This window comes from Curcuma longa, chromosome 1 (genome assembly GCF_044706935.1).
Source record: "Curcuma longa cultivar G26 ecotype Majalengka, Jawa Barat chromosome 1, ITB_CL_G26_1.1, whole genome shotgun sequence".
In the NCBI taxonomy this organism is placed as follows: domain Eukaryota; kingdom Viridiplantae; phylum Streptophyta; class Magnoliopsida; order Zingiberales; family Zingiberaceae; genus Curcuma; species Curcuma longa.
In genome coordinates, this window is record NC_133861.1 from 18340218 (window position 1) to 18354845 (window position 14628).

At 36.5% G+C, this 14628-nt stretch overlaps 1 protein-coding gene across 1 annotated transcript; it reads left to right on the top strand.

The window, feature by feature from the left end:
- The first annotated feature begins 985 nt into the window (after window positions 1–985).
- On the top strand, window positions 986–12151 carry LOC141832181 (THO complex subunit 6-like). The gene is made up of 13 exons (XM_074719674.1): window positions 986–1271; window positions 2227–2258; window positions 2349–2459; window positions 2610–2692; window positions 2802–2847; window positions 3222–3282; window positions 4356–4409; window positions 4538–4618; window positions 6643–6682; window positions 7442–7551; window positions 8826–8936; window positions 10827–10943; window positions 11719–12151. The coding sequence occupies exons 1-13, from the start codon at window positions 1050–1052 to the stop codon at window positions 11818–11820; spliced, it is 1170 nt and encodes a 389-aa protein (XP_074575775.1). The 5' UTR covers window positions 986–1049; the 3' UTR covers window positions 11821–12151.
- The last annotated feature ends 2477 nt before the right edge of the window (window positions 12152–14628 follow it).

A 14628-nucleotide genomic window follows, 5' to 3' on the forward strand; every position in this document is an offset into this window, starting at 1 on the left:
TGGAAAATGAACAACCATAGAAGAAAGTGGTCAAATCTAATCCAACCGTGTGGGACCGTGGGATAAAAAATAAATTAAAATTAATTTGTTTGAAGAATTAAATATCTAAATTATAAAAATAAAAAATAAAAATTATCAAATAAATAATTATAGTATAATAAAAAAATCAAAAGAAGATCAGCTTAATTTGATACCAAAAAATCAAACAATCTGTTTTTAAAAACGTGACCATGAAGACTTCTATCTCATTAACACATTGCTTGCGTTGACAGATCAATTCTTGCAATCCTCTTCCTTGAATGCATTTTTTTTTGTTCCCATCCCTTTAAGAACATGATTAGTAAAAAAGAGTTTGTTACTACTTTATAACAATTCCAAAGTTGGGCTCTAGTTATTGAACTCCCAAATCTATTCAAGCTTCTCTCTGTTACTCAGATATCCCTCAGTGTTGGCCGTTTGGAATCATAGAGAGGGTTATCTCAGCACAATGCCCCCTTTCGTTGCCTCATGCACCACAAACTAACACCTTCCGTTGTTGACTCCCCTTTTGTGGCTTGTTTCGCCTCCCTAGTCCTCAGCTTTAATTTGGAGGAGAGAACTCCATCGCTTCCGAGACTGAGAGTTGCATTTCGACCTCCAAAGGTCGCTCCTTTCCTTCTCTGCTTTATGAGAAACAGAAGAAAGGTCTGGTTTTTAGCCTTGACGCTACGGTTCTCACCGGAGGGGGTCGGGTTCGTGGAGGCCGAGGAGGAGTCAGGTTCGTGGAGGCCGAGGAGGAGATGCCTAAATTGTAGATCAAAATTGGAACTCTTAAATTGAGGAAGAAAATGAATTAGTGTGACAAGATTGCGATATTACTGTAGTCGTATATTTATATTTTTTATTTTGTTAGAAAATGACTTCTTAACTCATTCTGAGACAAGTGACCCGATTGGGCTATTAGACTGTAAATATAACATAACAGAGGTGCATTGGAACCCAAGAAAGGCCAACTCCTGCTCATCGAAATAGAGGGAGAAGCAGCGGCGACCATCGTCGGCGATGCCGGAATGGCGACGGAACAGGAGGGAACCGGTGGTGACGCTAGGTGTTGGGACGAAGAAAGATACAGGAAGAGCATTCTTCAGGAGAGGGAACTGCGATGTCGAACTGTCTTCCGAACTGCCTTCGCCCCTTCCCAGAACCCTAACCCTGAAATCCTCGTCGTGGCTTCCAGCGATGGTTCCTTGTCGTCTTACTCCTTGCCTTCTTGCATCGCCTCTATGTCTCAGGTAATCGATTCTGTTAGGGTTACTGCGATGTCACCGTGACGCTGTACCCGTTCGTTTGAATGCCTTATGAAAGTACATTTTATTGTTAAGAGGTCTGCTCTTTAGCCTTAGTTATCTAATACACGCGCAATGGAAAATAGAAAGAATGGGCTCAAGAGAATAATGCGCATGGATTTGAAGGCAAGAACACTTTATTTGCTCGGTAATATATAATTTCCCACTATATTTATATGGAAGCAAGTTGGAGGTTGGTGCATACAAATATGTTAAACTTAATATTTAAATTAAAATTGCTACATAATATACGTTTTCTTACTCGTTGACAACTAATAGAAGGTCAACAATATTGTGCTTTTGTGATTAATGATGCACTGAAAAGGTACAATCTTCTCCATATTTGACTTTACAAAATGTTGATTATTTAGTCCTAATATCGTCCAAACTCAAATAAATTCTGTTTTAATATGGGTTTCCACAAGATTGAAATATTTATTCAATGAAATACATTGATTGGAGAGAGGAAACATTATCTAAGAGGAATTTAGGAGTTTTAAATTAGATTTGGCAAGAAATAATTTCAATGCATTGCTTTTTGTTAATTTATTTTCAAGGATGCTGGTCAAGCTTTATTGTTTGTATATATTTTGGTGATTGTGATTGGGGTATTTCATCATCTCCTAGATTTGTGATTATTCTTTTTCTAGATCATGGGCCATTTGTTTAATTGTAAAGTATAGTAGTTCTGTAAATCTGGAAATTGAGCAGAACCAAAGTTGCAGTGATGTGCTATTTGAATGTTTCTAGATTAGCTCATTTTGTTACTAATTTATGTGGTTAGGCTTTCTAGTAAAACAGGTATGATATTATCTTGATGTGCTAGGGCTAGGTTTATTGAATGTCATTCCTCCAAGATATTTTTCTGATATCTTTTTCTTGTTCCTTCATATATTTTCAGTACCAGCAGTTAGATATGGTGACAAATCAGAGGTATGTACTTTTTTGCTCATTAATTATCTTTGTGATTTATGAAAGTGCAATATTTTTTTCACTCAATAGCCATCTGCTTTTTCAAATCAGGACTGTGGCTGATCCATTGTCAGCAGACCCACTTAGTATCATTCAAGCACACAAAGGCCCCACCTATGATTTGAAGTTCTATAGTCATGGAGAGAACAACTTGCTTTTTAGGTCTATTGATTGTTATTATGTCTTTTTTGCTTAGCTCTTTAACATTGGTATTAGTTAGTTATGAATCTCATATGATGGACATGCGTGCTAGTTATTTGCTCCATCAGTGACATTCTTTCTATGTTAAATATAGTTGTCTATATTATGCAGTTGTGGTGATGATGGCCGACTAAGGGGTTGGAATTGGAAGGAAATACTGAGTTCACATATTGTTGTGGATAAAAAGACCCAGGGTATGAATGTATGAGAAGGCCAGTTTCTGAATTCATTGGTTAAAATCTGTACAATGCACTCAGGAAATATGTGCTTTCATTTACTCCATTTCATTTTTTATCCTTACAGGTAATTTGTTGAAGCCAATACTTGACTTGGCAAACCCACAACATGAGTAGGATTTCTACAATATTACTTCATGCATATTTATATATAATAGTTTCACATATTGCAGTCTGAACTTTTTTAGTTTAGGTTGTAATGATGAAGCCATCTTTGGTCATAAAAAATTGTATGCTATGTTCATTTTCTAAATTCTAATAAGGCATCCCAGGAGAGTTTTTTTGAGTAATGTTGCTCTCTTTAGGCAGACATTTCTATTTTACCATGAATGTGCTTCGTGTAGCATGGTGTTTTTCCTTGTGTGGTTTTGGTGCACATAAGTATTTCAAACTTAAGAGTTTTCTTCTTCAACTTTTCAATGTTTGTGTGTTTCTTTATGTTTGTTTCTATATGATGTGAAATATACCTTCTCTCTCCTAATTTCAGGGGTCCTTGGGGGGCTCTGTCGCCAATACCTGAGACTAATGCCATCACAATCAATGAACAGGTTATTGTTCATTTCCCTTTCTGTTGTTTGCTTTGCTTGCATTTAAAGTATGTTCTGGATTATTGATAGTGGTAGGTTTTTTGATGATTGGTTTATCTTTCTGTTAGATAAGAATGCTACTGGATTTGCTTTCTAGAGCCTTTTGGGTGGTTTTGTAGTGTATTTCTTACACTTCCCTCACATTTTTATCTGATTCTGAGCACTCTTGTGACAATTCATAAATTTTCAATTATCTCACAGTTGGAAGTTCCCCGATATTCACCAATTTCGTTATACCATTCCCATCAAAGATAAGGTGTTCTATAGTGTTGTGAAATTTGTTGGTTTTATAACACATAATTTGACTTGCCATTGGAAGCCCCCCAATACTCACCAATTTCATTATATTTTACCATCAAAGATAAGGTGTTCTATACTATTGTGAAAAATGTTTATTCGGTTTTATAACATGTATAATTTGATTCGCCATTGGAAGTCCCCAATACTCACCAATTTCATTATACCATTCCCATCAAAGATAAGGTGTTCTGTAGTTTTGTGAAAATGTTGGATTTACAATATGCATAATTTGACTTACCATTGGAAGTCCCTGATGCCGGCCAATTTCATCATACCCATCAAAGATAGGTGTTCTATAGCATTGTGAAAAATGTTAGTTTCAGAACGTGTATAATTTGACTCAAGCTTAGCTTATAGGTAAACATTAGCTTCATAGTTCATTATAATTAGTTTTTGGTTTCATGCTAAGTTATGCTATGCATCTTTTATAATTTTTTCTATTTGGCAATAGTTTTGCTCTGCATTCTTCAAGAAAATTTAACTTAATGCATGGGTTTGGGACATTTATGCCTCTTAATACTGGGCTTAGGCATCCTGAATGACAACAGAATTAAATTGATGCTTGACCAACCATCCCTTTGAGTGATCAGTTCTACTCCTATCCATCCAATGATGAGGCCATAGGTCCTACCCACACTTCCTTTAGTTGTTGAATACATTATAAGTTGATTTGCACTATGGAATGCTGGTGATGAACTTCTTTGGTGAGTGATCAAATTCAGTTTTTGAAATAGGAAGGCTCAGTTTATTCAGCTGCTGGCGATGCTCGTGCATACTCATGGGACATTGTATGTAACATATCCACCCTCAAAGGGGATTTCACTTTTGATTGTTTATATGCTTATTTGATATGTGGAGTTGATATTTATTTTCCAGCTAAAGCCTTTAATCATGTGATGAGCTTTATTGCAATTAGGAAACAGGGAAACAGAAAATGGTATTCAGGGGCCACACAGATTATTTGCACTGCATTTCTGCTCGTAAATCTAGTCATCAGGTAAGTAAACGCCATTTCTTTTTATTTGTTGTCTAAACCTCCATCTTGTTTTATCATTAGAGAGCTAGTTAGCATGGTGAGGAATGTTTTCCCTGCTTTAAGTAACAGAGACATGGTTGAAATGCAGAATGATGGAAAATAAACTACTCTATAGATAGAATTCAATGGCTGAATAGGATCAATGTATATAACGTCAAATAGTTGGAAATTGTAGCCTATTGTTGCAACAATAAGACTAATTATAAATAATATTTAATAAGCACAGCATGTGCACTTTGCATACTGTGATGTTTCTCTATTAATTTTACACTTCTGCATCAAATTCTGTTGCTTGTTTCACACAAAAAAAATTGAATTTGAAGTTTCCTAAAACAACTTATTTTGTTACTGGACTCGAATCTAAACTCTCAAACTCAAAAATTTTGTTACAGCGTCGCCCTCGCCGTTAGCCCATGGCATATTGAGGTCCAACCACAAGCCCCTCGACCTCTCCTTAGCCTTCTTCTTAGCGTCGAAGCTCACGTCGACCGCGAGGGCAATTTGGTGGCGCCTCATGTGACCGACGCCTCATGTGGTCACCCAGGGCCTGGCCAATAACGAACTTGAGGCCACAGATGGAGCACTTGTGCGCCTCAGGCTTGGCGACCTTGTCGTTGTGGGTGTCATCGCAGAGCCTCGACTTCTTGTGGCGAGCTCGATGGCCGCCCAGAGCCTAGAAGGAGAACTGACAAGCATCTGGGGAAAAAATATCTCTCCTCGGCCTTCTTGTCAGTGCATGGCGAGGTAGTGGAGGCTCTTGGGCGTGGATCCCACGGCGATGGAGCCAAAAAGAGCGCCTAGCTTGTTGGCGTGGTGGAGTTGCTTGGTATCGAATGCCTCCTAGGACTCGCCAACGAACTAGCAGGTGAACTTGATGCGGTCCTTGGCCTCCTCGACGGCACACAGGGTGTCTTCATCGTGGATGACCGTTCTTGCGAGGTGGAGGGAGAGATCGGAGAGCAAACCGTCAAGGCTTTGAAAGATGCGAAGCTGATGGGAGGAGTCGAGCTTGAGGCAGTGAGCATAAGCTGTGTAGGAGGTTGTGACGATAGAGTGGTCAATGGCCTGATAGTAGATTAGGCCAACGAGGGCATGGAGGGGATTGGAGGCGAGGAAACGATGGCAGCGGAGGGCAAAGGTGGGGGAGTGGTGGGAAGGGGATGAAGAGTGAGGAGAGGAAGGCGGAGAGGGAGGCGAGGAAGAGGAGGGTGAAGAGGGCAAAGGTGAAGACCTTGTAAGAGAAGAAGACATGAAAAGCATAGAAGGGGCGAGAGGGATGGAGTCCGACTGTGGCCGAAGTGGCTAGTGGTCGTCGTCGTGGGTGTCATCGGAGAGCCTCGGCTTCTTGTGGCTGGCCTAGTGGCCGCCTAGAGCTTGGAAAGAGGAGAATTGGCAGGTATATGGGGAAAAAATCGGAGGATAATTTTAGGAATTTTTTATTATTAACTCCGGAATCACGAAAAACCTAACACTTCCAAGGTAATCACATTCCGGGTTATATGTCCCACTTCCTGACATGGCGGGCATGCTTCATCACGTGGGAATCACTCATTACTTGAACCAAACAGGGCTAAACAACATAACCTTAGGTAGATAATCAAGGTTATCAACAGTAACCTTCAACCAAACGTGCCCTTATAACCTAAGCTTTATGCTTTACCAAAAGAAGGAACAAATGATTGTTTTAAAATTTCCAAAAGTTAATAAGGACAGTAGTTGATCAAAGATAAATGTGATATATGTGACAAGGTGAAGCCTTAGTTACATAAGCAATAGCATAGACTGCTTTTTAAACTGTGCATGCCCCTTTCATTTTGCTCATCCTCAGGTTTTACAACTAGTTTTATACTATGTCATCTAGTGCCTAACCTTTTCAGCTATTATTCTCTCGACACTGAATTCTCGCCACTTTGGCATTTCAATGGCTATTTTTACATCTTACGCCTTTTGTTTACTAACTCGGTTATGTGGTTATCCCTTCTAAGATTATCACAGGTTCAGAAGATGGAACAACACGAATATGGGGTGAGTTAAAGACTTAATAGTATAGTGCTGTAGAATGACCTACAATATGTAAATATATGTGCACTAGCGTTTAAAATTTATACTTGGAACACGACAGTATTGAACAATAAAATGTCTTAATGTTGGTAAAGCTAAATTGACTAGTCCATGCTTATTATTCAATCTGTAGATGGTATTCTTGATTCTCTGGTGAGTTTCCATCGCATGACTTCTCCCAACAAATATGGCTTGTTAGTCTGAGTTTGAGTTGAAGGATTTGTTAAGATGAGTGAAGGTTGAGAGAGTGAAACTAATATCTGTATTGTTTACTGAATGCTCTGGCTTATGTAAAAGAATCTTTTGGGGCTACTCAATGAACTGTTTGTCTTTCAGACTCCGAAGACCACATGAATTGCTAAATGCTCTTAGAAACAACTTTTTTTTTGTCTTCCTTACAAGGGGATACAGATTGACTGGAAATCTGATGAGTGTTTTTTAATTCCTAGAACCATTTAGTATTAACATTAAGATTAGAATTTCAAAAACCTGGAGTCCTCGCATCTGTGGTTTAGCTTAGAAGTGATGGTGAAAAACTAAGGTAGAATATGGCAAATAAAGAAGGTAAAGGTTGATTCATTGGTTTTGTAGTGGCTTTCAGCCTTTTGGCGATATCAGAGAATAGCTTAATTTATAATTTATACATTCAATTTTATGTTTTTCATGCTCATGAACATATGGGATATGCTGATTTATGCAGCTCTTGAATTATTTGTATTTTAGATTGTAGAAGTGGATTATGCACTCAAATTATACAATCTGGGAGGAACCTTAAGTCTAAGCTATCTTCTTGGGTCAGCTCCGTTGCCATTGATTCAAGTGAAAGTTGGCTGGTACAATTTCTATCTTCAATGCATTTGCTTCCGTATTTTTATTGATTTTTTGAAATTATGTTATTCTACCTCTAGTTTTCATGTATAGATTTTTTTTTAAAAAATATATGATACTTCTTCATTGGCTAGCAAAATTAAATTATTTTTGAGATGATAAGTAAGATCTATTATTAATTAAATTTCAATAGTTCTTTTATTTTATTTCTTGTTTTGATTCAGAGTAAAAGTTATTCAAGAAATATAACATTGTTTAGAGTTTGAGCCAATCAAACCAATCAAATTGTGTGAAAAGATCAAGTGAGTCAAGTCGGTTAAGTTGGTCGAATAAGATATAACAACCATATCAGGTTGGAATTGAGTGGGTTGGACGTGTTTGAGTGTACCAGCCATTTCAAGCATATTTTGTGGATCAATCAATCAGGTATGCCAAACGAACAAAGAAGATGAAACACTCAAATAGATAAGTGGAGCATATAAGTTAAGTTGGCTGAAAAAAATTAGAGATTAAAAAAGTTACATTGATTGAAGCATAGTTATATCATTTTATTATTGCAACCAAATAAATAAATGAAATGAATCATTGCTCTTTTCATTTCATTTTTAAGTTTCATTTCATTTCCATTCCATTCATGCGTATCAAATGCAACCTTAAGAGTTTTACTTCACATTTCATTTGAAATACAACATTGGCAAAATTAACCTCATTCATTATGAGTAGACAATAAGATACTTGACACTTTATTATTGAATTACCATATATATTTGTTGTGCTCATTTTAATTGTTTCTTCAATATCTGTGTTATACCCTGTTTTTTCCCCCAAGATTCTACAAATGTTACTAATATGCAAACCTCCACCCATCATATGCTCTATATCCCTGTTGTTGTTCCATCCCAGTTAGATAACATTTCAGTGTATTGGTGGGTGTCACATGCTTTTATACACTTTATGCATGTTAATGTGTATGTGTGTATGTGCACACCATATCTAAATAGAATCTAATTAAAAAAAGTAAGGATAAGTGGATTAGTTGAAACTTTGAACTAGATACGCCCCATAGCATCTCTAAACTATGCTGTTTGGTTTGATTCAAATCTATTATTGTTTCATCTAAACTAAGCAAAGAAGCTCCGGAGAAATTGACTATATGTATAGGTTGCATATGGATATTATTTACATCAAAGTAGTACATATGTTTTACTTCTGAATTGTGTCATGCCCTTCTTTTTGTATGACAAATGAAAGGTTTTGGATAAGTAATGTTCCCTTTCAGGCTTGTGGAACTGGTACTGGATTATCGGTTTGGAGTTTGCTATCCTATGAATGTATCTTTAGCATAGGCCATTATGCTCCAGTGCAAGATTTGCTGTTTGATGATAATCAGGTAAGTTCTTATCAAGATACACGCTGGGCCCTGTCTAGATATGTGATTGACTACATGAACCTTTTCAAATCTATGTCAAGGAACTTTAACTCTTGCTAGCTCTATTTGTCTCTTGGAGTATGCAAATTTCTTACAGACTGTTAGCTGGATAGACATATTCTCTTTTCTGTCAATTCAAAGATTTCGATACTAGGTATACCATGCTTGTTTTGGGGCAGCTGAATTACATCCGCTAAGCAATATGCTACAGTTGCGTGCTGAACCACTGTGGAAATGGCACAACACTTCATGTTGGCGGCATTTGTAATTTTTAAGCTAATTCATTTTAAATATAAACTATCCCTTTTTTGCTTGTACTGGTTTGGTCGTATCACAGATACAATATTTGGCTATTTGTCCTTTAGAATCTGTTGAATATGGAGGATTTTTTCCCTGATGTGCTATTGGTAAGGTAGGTGATATGACCTTAATCCTGAAAAAAAGATTGATGAAGCACTTTACTAGCTCTCACTTTTAGGATCATCCTCAATTAGATCACTTTTAAGCTATTATAAGCAGTTTACTAGTTATCACCAAAAGATTTTCTTGTTAGGCTATAAATGGGATCAATATAGTCGTATTCAGCCTGGCCTAGAGAATCTGATATGTAGCATCACAAAATCAATGACTGTAATTACATTTTGGTCACTGTGAAAATCTACATCAGCTCAGTTTTATCTGCTTTATCTCATTACTAAACTATGCTCTAATACATTTGCAATGTTTGATCGACTGTCATACTTAATAGTTGATACGAAAGAGTGTCGCAAACATGAACTTGCAAATTGTAGTTAGTATAATGATGGTGATATCAAGGATGCTTGCTAAAATCTTACTTGCTTACCCTATCACTTGTTTTGGTAAAGTGGCATTCATGTTCTAATATCATATTGCTCAGACTTGGATACGAGAATCACAGATGAATTTAGGTGCCTAATATGAGTTCTGAGTTTTTTTTTACACGTGATCAATAGAAGTGATGGTATCAGACAGTATGGTGTTAATGTCAGGTCATCTAGCATGAGTCCGGAGGGATAATTGAAAAGATCGCAGAGTCTAATAGTACTTTAAAATTCAGCTTTCCTTGGCTGAGATATGCTAAAAGAAATGGTTTAGATGGGAGTCTGCAAATATGCAACATAATGCAATTGCATACTTTGATGTTTTTGTGACTAAAAAGTAGTGAACTTTGCAGTCTGGAGAGATGTCTAGGTCTACGAGAAAGGAGTAGGTCAAATTTGGAGAAGGAATTTAGTGCATGAGTACGGCACTAGTTTGTTTCAGTGGTATTCTGTATTTGCTAATGTGGACTTTTGGGATGCTATTCATAGAAGTGTTGATTTTCTAACCTGCTCTAGCAACACTTGATTTTTATTTTGCCAGTTTGTAGGAAGAATGACTAACATGAGAGTACAACAAAATCCTAATATGATTTCCACTACAAGTCCATGCAAGCAAATTCATGATTTTCTTTGAATAAAACAATAAGATTGTAAAATTATTTGAAAATCCGAATTCTTTGCAAGGTTCAAATTCTAAGTTCCATTAAAATGAAGTCAAATTGGTTTTAGGAGGCTCATTCTTCTCATGATTGAGCTAGATATCTGTTTAATACTTTTTTGAATAGGAATTGTGGATTAGTGATAGTGCAGACCTCAAGTAATTAACATGGATTTTGTATAGTGCAGATATTAACTTGTACCTTTTCCAACTTATTATTATTTTGTACAGTTTGTTTAATCAGTTAGTTTGTATTCATAGCCAATCCCACCTAGTGGGAGAAGGCTTGGTTGTTGTTGTTGTAGCTAGTTTGTATTCATATTGATTTCTCCATTCCCTGTCACTATGTAGATTGTTGCGGTTGGATCAGAACCTGTGCTCACTCGTTTCAGTATTAATGGAGCTACTCTTTCACAATTAAAATGTGCTCCTCAATCTGCCTTTTCTGTTTCACTGCACCCTTCTGGAGTATGATTTTGCTCTCTTCTTTTAAGTTTCAATTTTCTACTAAAAGATTATATACTTGTCATGATGGGCAAATAATTATTTCAGGAACTTGTATAAAATGGTCAATGTTGCTTTCTAAGTAGGCTTGCTTTCAATCTGTCTTTATGTTGAATCCTAATTAACATGCCGGAACCTCACATCATTTTTTTAAAATTATTCTCTGGAAAGGAAAATGTGTGTTTCACTTCTGCACGGTATGTTAGTCAACTGTCCTTTTTTCTAGTATCGTTGCTAGGTGAAGACTAAAGAATATATTGAGGGACAAAAGAGCTGTATAACATTGAGAGAAACAATAGGTTGCATGAAAGTAGAATATCTCTTCATGAAAGTCTGAATTTCATCAAATTCAGTGAGATGTGTTTCCAAAAATCTTTTCGATATGATTTGCTTGGCCAAATATTTGAACTACAGTTAAGGCATTAGATCTTCAGTGCACCTCTATCTAGACTTGGCCTTTGATGTAAGCAATAAGATTCTAACTGTCTAATCTTCCAGATAATCTATACTAGTAATAGCCAAAAAGTTAAATAAAACAGAGGTGATGATTGATTGAGAATATTGCTAGAGTTCCTTAAAGTGCAAATTAATTGATTTTCTTTGTTGGCTAACAAGCAAAAAAAATCCCCTGGGTAATTTTCTGCTAGTGTCTTTCATTTCTTTTAATTTCCTATCAAGACAAACTACTTTTTTTTTGTTCCTGCTGGATTATGAAAACTGTTACTGGCTTGATCTTCAGGTTATAGCTGTTGGTGGGTATGGAGCTCTGGTGGATGTTTTATCACAATTTGGTAGTCATCTGTGCACGTTTTATTGTATGGGCTTGGACAACGATTCATGAGTATTATGTTCTATATCTATCATCATTCTGAATTTTGATGGTATTTGCACTTTGAATTCATCTTGGCAATTATATACCTGAGAGTTAGTTGCAATGTGCACTGCAAATGTTTCTTTTGCTTGGGTCAATCATCTTCAATGGAACAGGCTAAGTGTCTCAGTGGAAGCTTGCATGCTCGGCCAATTTTATTTTGCCAAGAACTTCTTGCATTAGTGCTTCCTATATTTTCCAATTTGACAATTTATGAAAATTAAAAATCATTATGTTTCTGGCTGTCTGTATTATGCTTCCTGTATTAAAGGTATATTTGTTAAGGTCCCCAGATGAAGATTTATCTGAAAAAAATGAGTTGAGTTGACACGATGGCAAATTTTGAGTAGATTGTTATTGGAAAAATATTTCCATTTCTTGAATGAATGCATTTGCGTGATTAGTTGGAACTCTCTTCACAATACAATTATGGAGGGTTATTCAGAAAAAGATATGGTCATTGCGAATGGAGCTTTTTTTTTTCACTGCTTTACTTACTGTCTGATTTAATTTTCTTTTCTTTTCTTTTTGGAAGTGTTGATTATTCTTTTATATATATATATAAACTCAGTGAATGTGTCCACTCGTATCTATTGGCTTTAAGAGTAATTTCAAAATGAATCAGTTTGCTGATTCATTTATAGCAAAAATGCATGAAACATCGCAACTCTTGGAATTTCTGAGCAAATCTCAATCCAAACTTTTGTGCCCTCATTTTGAGCTGGCAATATAATTGTTGTCATCATCTGTGAGATTTTATTTATTTGTTTTCATTATGCATAGGCAGTTGCAATTATTTTTTATCCAACACGATTTGATTATATCTTTTCCATTAAATTGGCAGTATGCTACTCAATTTACTCCTATTAGAACCTTGTGCCAACGCCTTCATTTCAGCTATTTGGCAGTAGGACCATTTGCTAGATTCTCATCCATCAAATGCAGGCTGCAGCAGCATAATTACATGTGTTTTCTTTAGTGTGGTCCAAATTTTCGAGCATTAACTCATTTTATACAAAATCAAATTTCCTCATCGCAGAATTATTGTAATATTTAGCAGGATTGTGAGATATGTGGTCCAGTACAATGATTTGTTTGTGGTTGTTATTTCCAGCAATTTGGATATAAATGTCTTTTCTGCGCTACTTTTGTTGACACCCCAATTCGGATCAAGCTTGGATTTGATAAGAGAGTGGAGAGCCAAACGCTTCTACCTCTCTGTCAACATCAAAGCCTGATTCCATTGGACAGTGAAGTGTTGATCAGTCTTTATGGACCACAAATATAAGTTGAATTCCTTTCCTACTTATTATGCTTTTTCAACGTTAGAATATAATTTGACATGCTGGCTAGCACTAAAAATTTTGCTGGAGTCATTGGGTCGTTGTTCCTCTTGCGGGCTATCAACTTGTCATACAAGGTACGTAACAAAACTTCAAAACTCTTTCAGCAAATATCGTATGGATTTTCGATAGTTACTTGATTAGAAGAATCAGAAATATGAGCAGCAAAGTAAGACTGTCAGTGTTGAAATTAGAACAAGGCGTGTCAGTATTTTGACTTGGCTACTGTCACAGGGCATTGATGTGTTGTAGGGACCTCTGCCCATCACTTACTGCCACTATCTCAGATCCCGTTCTTTATTATTTGGGATGTAAGCTGGAAATGGTAGGCGTGAGGCCTCTGTCAGCTCATGCAAACTCTCTCTCTCAGGACCATCTCTATCATTGTCTCACAAGTAATCTATCCTGCTGGATTTTGAAACAGAAAGGACATCACTCATGGTCAAAGCCTAAAGCAACTAGGGATGATATGAGGGACCGCACTGGTTCATCCAATTTTTGGGTGGGAGATGAGGTGATGAATTACACGCTCTTCTTGCTTGTCATGATTTAGTTTTCGTTTATATTTTTTAGTACTGCTTTATCAAGCCCGTCTAAATGGAGATTAGATATGGAAATGGAGGTGGAGAAAGAAATGACTGCGACTCTCAAATTTGTTGAGGTAAAGTTGGTTGAATTTCTAAATTCCATGGATATTTCTAGGTTCGGATTTGGATATGAAAAGAACGGCTAACCAATTTGTTGTGATACTTCATTTAGTCTTTACGGCAAGGTGTCCCTATACCGTATTGGATTGTGACTACTTCTTATTTAGGGTGGGAGCAAGATTAGATCCCTCCCAACAATGTCATCATATGAATTTGAACTCCCACATGTTGATGAAAATTTTTCGGAATCTAATTTGTTTACCACTACATCAAGCAATTTGGTATTAATCAACATACTTCGATCATCTTTGTGGAGTATTCGTTTGCCAAATTAGGCTAGAGTTCTAAGTATCCAAAAAATTGGATTTTGTAATATATATGAATAGAGATCTTAATAATTAGATGGCTGTGAAGGAAACGTAGTATTATCCCTATTTGGGATAACAACGGTCGTGTAGATGCAATGGTTAAGATGATAAATTAAAGAGCATTAGATGTCGGTGATTGATAGATTCACATGCAAAGATGAGGATGACAGTCAATCATCGATAGTGATGTGGCTTAACTCAAAAAATGGTCCTGAAGAAACATGCTAGTTGGTAGATTGAGACAACTCAGGTTTTGCTGTATGTGTAATGGTACTTGGTTTTACTCATTGGAATGGTTAAGTAAAGAACCATTGGCATCAAGATGGCGAGTGTTGCTTGTTTGAAGATAGTACAAGTATTGACTCTAACCTAGGAACGAACTTAATTGGTAGATCTAATATATGCTTCAATTGGTTGAAT

Bases quoted from the DNA above. Each gene is read 5' to 3' on its own strand.
- LOC141832181 (XM_074719674.1), top strand. From the start codon at position 1,050: ATGGCGACGGAACAGGAGGGAACCGGTGGTGACGCTAGGTGTTGGGAC. The intron at 3,283-4,355 runs GTTATTGTTCAT...TTTTTGAAATAG, and splicing joins CCATCACAATCAATGAACAG to GAAGGCTCAGTTTATTCAGC. The intron at 4,619-6,642 runs GTAAGTAAACGC...ATCCCTTCTAAG, and splicing joins CTCGTAAATCTAGTCATCAG to ATTATCACAGGTTCAGAAGA.